The sequence below is a fragment of the Macrobrachium rosenbergii genome, chromosome 19, assembly GCF_040412425.1.
Source record: "Macrobrachium rosenbergii isolate ZJJX-2024 chromosome 19, ASM4041242v1, whole genome shotgun sequence".
NCBI lineage: Eukaryota > Metazoa > Arthropoda > Malacostraca > Decapoda > Palaemonidae > Macrobrachium > Macrobrachium rosenbergii.
In genome coordinates, this window is record NC_089759.1 from 31,554,157 (window position 1) to 31,561,656 (window position 7,500).

The window sequence follows — 7,500 nt, forward strand, 5'->3', positions numbered from 1 at the left end:
GAATAGTATAGTTCCCATTACAAAAATATAGGTTCTAGAAATAAATCTCACAATGTAATGCTGAAATATTTCCAATACTTGTGTTAAAACCACTTTGAAACACACAAGATACAAAAGCAGCATTCAAACAGCGCTCACAAAAGAAATGTATCAAAATAAAACGTACATAGCAATATCTTTTATAATTTTTCTGCATAAATAGATTCAGTTATAGTAATCAAAAACAAAGATGCCATTCAGTTCGCTTTTTATTTACCTTACAAAAATAGCATATTTACAAAGTAGCTGGTATAAACAGAAGTTTCAACAAAGCAGATGAAAGTTATACTTTAGCTAAAGATTTATATTTGAAATATGTACAAAGAACAAAAGTTCGTTTTCATTTCTTGATATTTTGACACTTTGTGCTATTTGGACATGCAACCTTACTGTTCGTAGACATTTACGTTATGGATATACATTCCTGTATGCCTGTATGTATGTACGTATTAATTTTTCCCCTTTATCAATATTTCTTTTCATAATATACTCAGAAATACACGTAAGCTGAGCAGGATTCTAAGTTCTGTTTAATTTCTAGTCCGGGAGTTCTAATTCTAACTCCAGTGCTTAGCCCCAATTAAACAGTCATTTATTGTGGATGGGCTAAAGTTTAGGAATAATTCGTTTTAAAACGTTGTGTAGCTGTCAAAATCAGATAGCTTAACTTAATTCTAATCGTTTAATAATGCTATTAATTATTGTTATTGTTATAGTATTCACTCTCTCTCTCTCTCTCTCTCTCTCTCAGCAGACTTAAATACATTTTAATCAGGTATCGAAGAGCTCATTGAAATATCTCTCTCTCTCTCTCTCTCTCTCTCTCTCTCTCTCTCTCATATCAATATTAATACATTTCATTCAACCATCTAATTATCCCTGGGGAATCCCTCTTCGAACCCCCGAGGGTTCTCGAACTTCAGGTGGAGAGTCATTCATTATCGTGTCCTGCGGCGTCGCTTCAAGCCCTACAATAGACGGCTCTTTTCCCAGCGTCCTTCGTATTTCTTAGCCGTATCTGCCAAAGAACGAAGTACTGGGCCCACCACTTGATCTGACCTAAAAAAAAAAAAAAAAAGAATGGCAGTGGAATTAATAATTGAATTTTACTAAAAACCTGATTAGTAAGATATGAAATTTGACAACGTCGGTTTCAAAGTCAGACATATCATATACAGAAGAAACTCATGCATATATATATGTATATGTATATATATATATATATATATATATATATCTATATAAAATACATATATATATATATATATATATATATATATATATATATATAATTATAGCTCAGTTCATCAAGGAACTGGAATTATTTTAAAACTGTGAGAGAGTGGAAAATAATTACTGTGCAGATACCTATGAAATTAGGTAAACCCCAGAATCCAGTAATATTACGCTTCTACCTCTCGTACAATATTTTAAATTAATACAAGTTCCTTGATGAACTGAGCTATAATCAAGACGGAGAATATATATATATATATATATATATATATATATATATATATATATATATATATATATATATATATATATATATATATGTATATATATATTAGCTCAGTTCATTAAAGAACTGGTATTAATTTAAAATAGTGTACGAGAGGAAGAAGCGTATTACTGGATTCTGGGGTTGACCTGATTTTCATAAGTATCTGCACAGTAATTATTTTCCACTCTCTCACCCTGTTTTAAAGTGATACCAGTTCCTTCTATTTAATCAAGCATGGGGAATAAACTGAGAACAAGCGTTTCTCTTTCATCAATCAACATTCAAAAGTAAGAGAAACCACCATCGCTCTCATTAATCATTATATAACTATCCCGCTGAATCACCAATCTGAAAGGAAATTTAAACAATTGAAGTTATTTATTTATTTTATTTATCAACGAAGACAGAATTTAATTTTGCAATATCAAACAAAAATCTTTAAAGACATATCAGTTTAGAGTGAAATGAGAAAATATTTGTCACGAAAGGCTGTTCTAGTTTTTAGATACGTTAATTAGTTATTTAGTTCTTCATTGTTTTTTATTATTTTTCATCATTCACGTTCTATTTTTTCTTATCCAATTTTTTGACAAGTGCAGTTTCTTTGTTAATAGTTAACAATGAGAGAAGGTGACGATTAGTTCTTGTTACATTTTAATGGTTGCACATTAATAATAATAATAATAATAATAATAATAATAATAATAATAAAATAATGAAAAAAAGGTTGGCCTGAATGCCTTTTGTTCCTGCCTTTCTCGGTAACAAAATGTATAGCCCAAGAGGAGAATTTCATCTCTAATTATTCACGGCGAACAGGAAAGCCGAAGTTGGTCCTGTAATGGAAGTAGGCAAACTTACGGTTTAGAGAGGAAACTTGAGTCTGAAGGTTACATGGAATTCCCCTTTGCAGGGCAGACCTCGTAGACTTCATCAATATTATTTCTGGCTGGGGAGTAAGAATATCTACAAGAAGAAGATGGCGATGATGATGAAAACGACCTTCTCAATGGAATTTATCTTTTCGTTAAATATTTCGGCTTTTCATTTTGGTACTCATAGATATTTCATTATCAACAGTAGAAGAAGATATCGTTAATACCAGTTCAGTCTCTTGTTGCCACCTTCTAGGTTCACCATTTCTCGTGTGGCGTGATTGGGTTCCTTATTGGATTTTGGGTTTCATTTTTATCCTTCTGTTCGCTTTTTTCTTTTTACTTAGGTGATGTATCCAATTAAGAGAGCTATTCATTAACTGAGAATCTTGATCAAGTACGTTATGATTTGTAGAAAGACTGAGCAGTAAATAATTCTAAAACAATATGAGATCCTTCGTACCCCGCAATTAAAACGTATCTATTATTTAACTCTCATAAAATATGCAATATCTGCCTCACACTCCCCTGCCTGTTTTATAGTAGTTGAGACCTTTCAAAAGCATGTATTCTGTTAACAATATCTTAAAGGCGCAGGCTGCGCCATCAACTCTTTTTTGTTATACTCTTGTTCTTTGCTATTTCCTAATTTGTCATTATTGTCTTCCCCCAGTTGATTTGGTAGTCCTGCACTACTCGACCTTGCCGACTTTTCACGTCCAGAATTTTCAGATCAGTTTATGGGCTATTTCATATTCTTTCTGCTATAAGTAAAGAATTTTAATGAGATCACGAGACACTATAGCCCTTTCCACCCCAAGGAAATTTATTAAAATCCAGACTACTAATCATCTTTGGTGTGATAATTCATGTAAACGAACACATGCTGAACATTTTGAAACATGAAGTTGTAACCACATTTAAGCTAGTAGAAGTTTTTTGAAGCATAAAGACTGAAGAGTTGCTGAGAGGATTTCTAGTAATAATAACTTCAATATAACTTTGTGAACCAGCGCAATATCTCCATTTTTGGATCAGGTACATCAGCTATTCATCTCGTATTACCTGATTGTAGGAAATTTAAAACCAGCACGAAGAATAAAGGAAAGCCACTTCTTAATGCTGATGAGGCTGAACAGTCTTTATTTAATTTTCCTCTCGTCTTTGTCACTTCTTACTCAGGTTGCTTTTTTGTTTGAGGGATATTGAAAAGATTTTAGGTTACTTTAAAGCTCTTCCTTTAAAGCTCTTCCTTATGAGTTTGGCTAACTTTTATTTCAAGAATTTTGGGGTTCTTTATCATGAACTCAGTGTTTATTACAGTTATGTTCAATACACTGAAAAGTAGAAATTATGCAATATGATTGCTCTTCGAAGAGTTCCTGTGAGGGCTTATTATACTAATACAGGTCAATCTCAGTCTTTCAGTTCTCTCTAAGGTTGTTGAAAAGCCTTGTAATGCCTTTTTCAGATCTAACAGGTCACATCGAAGGCAATCTTGGTACCGCATGAGCCCAAGTTGGTCAACTTGACATTGGCGCCATATCTGAATGGATTAGCCATGCTACAGTTATATATAGTCTTCATGGTTTTGGTATTGAAGGTTGTAAAACTTATTTTATTTTCAGTTTTTAAAGTGACCAGCAACAATTAGTTGTTGTTAATGGTGAGTCAGTGATCTTATTGTTTGTTGGTTATCGAGGAAGTGTTCTGGGAACCTCGTGTATTTCATCTTACCGGTTTTCATGAATTTTATTAGCTGTTTAATATCAATAATATTTTTGGTTAATTTAGAATAATTGATTTGCTATCTTATTCTCGTCCATTCCTCATTTTATAAGTAACGGTATTATATTCTGCTGAAGCATAATTTATGGTTAATGACCCTTCAGTCATGTAACATGACAGTGTTTGCTCTCTTTAAATAACAATAATAAAAAAAAAAAATTATAAAGATAAACCTCCTCTGTGGGGATTTGAATCGCTGACCTGTGATCTGCCAAGTCAACACTCGGCTACTAGTGTTGGTCTGGCAAATCACAGGTCAGCGGTTGAAATAACCAAAGAGATTTGTCTTTATCATCTATTGCCAGGCGAGGTTGTCTGCAAATAATGCAATGGCAGTAGTTATATCAAACTAGTCGGGTCATAAAAGGCGTCATACGTACACACACACACACACAGAGAGAGAGAGAGAGAGAGAGAGAGAGAGAGATCACTCGGCTGTTTTCAATGTCCGGTAAATGAAAGTAGAGAGAACTTCGAAAAAGATGCCAGCTGGACGGGGCACGATTCAGAGAGCTGATCTCAGCGATTCTAGAAACAAGGAACAGAGTTATGGCACAGTTGAACCAAAATATGAAAAGGATGTTGTTTACTGATGCAGAAGAATTTATAAGTATGAATATTGTCAAGACGACTTTGTTTAGTTAAGAGGAATTATAAGACTTATGTATGGGGAAAGGAGAATAAAGGGGAGACACGTTGAAAACAGGGCACTCAGAAGTTGTAAACCTCCACCAGTGAGGTTAGCATTGTTACCCCCTAAGTCGTTAATTTGATTTTCCACCAAAAGCATGATGCTGTCCATTTTTAATGATTCTCTTGAATGGTAATAACAAGAAAAGAAGCAATAAGAAATGGTCCAGATCGCAACTTGGATCCACATTAAAATGCAATCTGTTGTTCCCAGAAACACACTGAATCTTTGGAAAAGAAATTGGTAAGAATCCTCTTACTTTACGTAATCTTGTTAGCGGAGAGTCAGACTCCAATTGAACCAGAAACAATACTTCTTTGACGGAGGTAATCAAGAAGGAAGAGCGATAGAGTGAGTTGAAATAGTCAGTGCAAAACGTTCGGGAAGACGACTCAAAGAAGTTTATTGAAGAAAAATGAAACTAAGGACTCAGCCAAGCAGAGGAGCTGATTTATTTAAATTCTATAACCACTGAAGTGGGACCAGCAAAAAATTATAAGATAAAAGGAATAAAAAATAAGGAAATAAATGAAATGTAAGAAAGGCAAAAGTGAGAGCTAATTAAATACTTGAAGTTCAATCAGGGATATTATGCAAAAAAAACCATATTTTTAAAAGAAGTGAAATTGGATAGGAGGGGGTCCTGTGTATGATGATGTAAAATTGAAGATGTAAATAACGATATAATAACAGCAGTCAATGAACTTTCGCCTTTAAGGGCGAGTGCCTTTAATGGTGACTGAATATAGCTAATAAAAGGTAATAGACTGATGCAGTGTTGAATAGAATCACTTTATTTTGTGATTGTTGATTATTGGAGAAAAGCAGATGTGTAAATTTTCGTAAAAGGAACAAAATATGCCTAGACCTGACGGACTTCAAAGAGCTCTATTGTGCTTCGGTTGTTGCAGGTCTTTGAATTACCTGTAATACATGCTCACAAATATTAAGCCACAAATTTCATTTAATATCAAATTCACTGTACCTCGGAAATAACTTGCACCCAAGTGCTTCGTCATCAGTGGGATTCAAACTGCCGCCTGGTTGGGAAACAACGAGAATATAGTGAATGTGACCACATGATAGCCCACCAGTGGGAAACAACGAAAATGAAGTGACTATCTCTACTAAGCTATCAAGTATGTAACAAAAATTCGTAATATATGGTATTTCTCACAGTTCAGAACTAATGAAAATATGCGTAAGGCGTATATCAGGGGCGAAGAAATGATCCCAGAGTAAGAAAATAAAAAAAGATAATATGGAGGTGGGATTTATCAACGAAACGAATATGTTATAGCGCTGACCTAATCGGTGGACAACTTGTGTGGGAAAAAGTTATCTCACAAAAAAGAAATTTAAGAACAAATGACAGTTACACCTAAAAGCGGTGTATTGTTGTGGGGAACAAAAGATTACAATAAAAGAAAACTAATATCCATGAAACACGGCATATCATGCAAAATAGGAAATAAGGGTGAGATTTCTATTGTTTAAATGACACACTTTTGTTGACAATTCTGTTCATGTGCATGAAGAGCTTTTAGGTGTTGGAAAAATATTGACTAAAGTTCTCCGTCTTCTTTTCAGAAATTGCATGACGGACATGGTGCTATTGTCTTATACAAACACACACGTGTGTGTGTGTGTGTGTGTGTGTGTGTGCGTTTCCTTGTCCTTGCTAGATATATATATGTATATTTATATATGTATATAGGCTATACACGTATATATACATATATATAATATATATACACATATATAATATATCTACGCGTATATATACATATATATAATATATATATATCATTTATTAATTGTGTATTGCCTTTTCCTTACTAGTTTGACCAGGGTTTTATTTTCCCTCTGAAACATTTCAGTACTTTTTCCATCCCGTCGTTAAGGAGGACCCCTAATCGTGCTCTCTTTTTGTACTTGTTCTACGCAAACCATGGATAGGCAGACTTTTGTAAAACCCATCGTGCCTGTATTGACCCAGACAGTAAATGCTCAATTGGTATGTTGACGACTGTGGAGGTCGCAACCAAGGCTAATATAAGAATTAATATATGGACCTTGGTCACAAACAGGTTAAGAAAAATGCACACACCTATCTACGTCATCACAAAAGGCTTGCCGAGAGCCGGAATTCTAATACCTGCTGGTATCGCCCATTGTCAGGGGAAGAGGTGTGTGGTACACGTGTGTGTGTGTGTGTGTGTGTGTGTGTGTGTGTGTGTGTATATATATATATATATATATATATATATATATATATATATATAATATACATATATATATATATATATATATATATAAAATATATATATATGTGTGTATATATATACATACATATTATATGTACTAGTATGTTATTGTACGAATTGACAATGTTTATAGATGCCAAACATGTAACTTTATACACAATTCTACGTTAAGGAATTTTATGTCATTGTAAAGATTATGAGTTGTAATTTATTATGTTATGTTGAAAACGTTCTTAAAACCAATATAAAAAATATGTATCACGAGTTGAAGTTAGCCATATAGGAAAGTGTTTTGCCACTTTTTTTCTTATTATGATGAGGGGATGGATGGCTAAC

At 33.6% G+C, this 7,500-nt stretch overlaps 1 protein-coding gene and 1 long non-coding RNA gene across 2 annotated transcripts in view; one reads left to right on the plus strand and one right to left on the minus strand.

The window, feature by feature from the left end:
- Window positions 1-7,500, plus strand: part of LOC136848802 (uncharacterized) — a 263,629-nt gene that overhangs the window by 46,346 nt on the left and 209,783 nt on the right. The window lies entirely within an intron of this gene.
- LOC136848800 (uncharacterized) overlaps window positions 1-7,500 on the minus strand; it is a 9,378-nt gene that overhangs the window by 22 nt on the left and 1,856 nt on the right. The window contains exon 2 of the mRNA XM_067121453.1: window positions 1-1,098. This exon is cut by the window's left edge and continues 22 nt beyond it. Coding sequence (XP_066977554.1) covers window positions 1,008-1,098 — 91 coding nt within the window. The 3' untranslated portion in view covers window positions 1-1,007. The remainder of the gene's footprint in view (window positions 1,099-7,500) is intronic.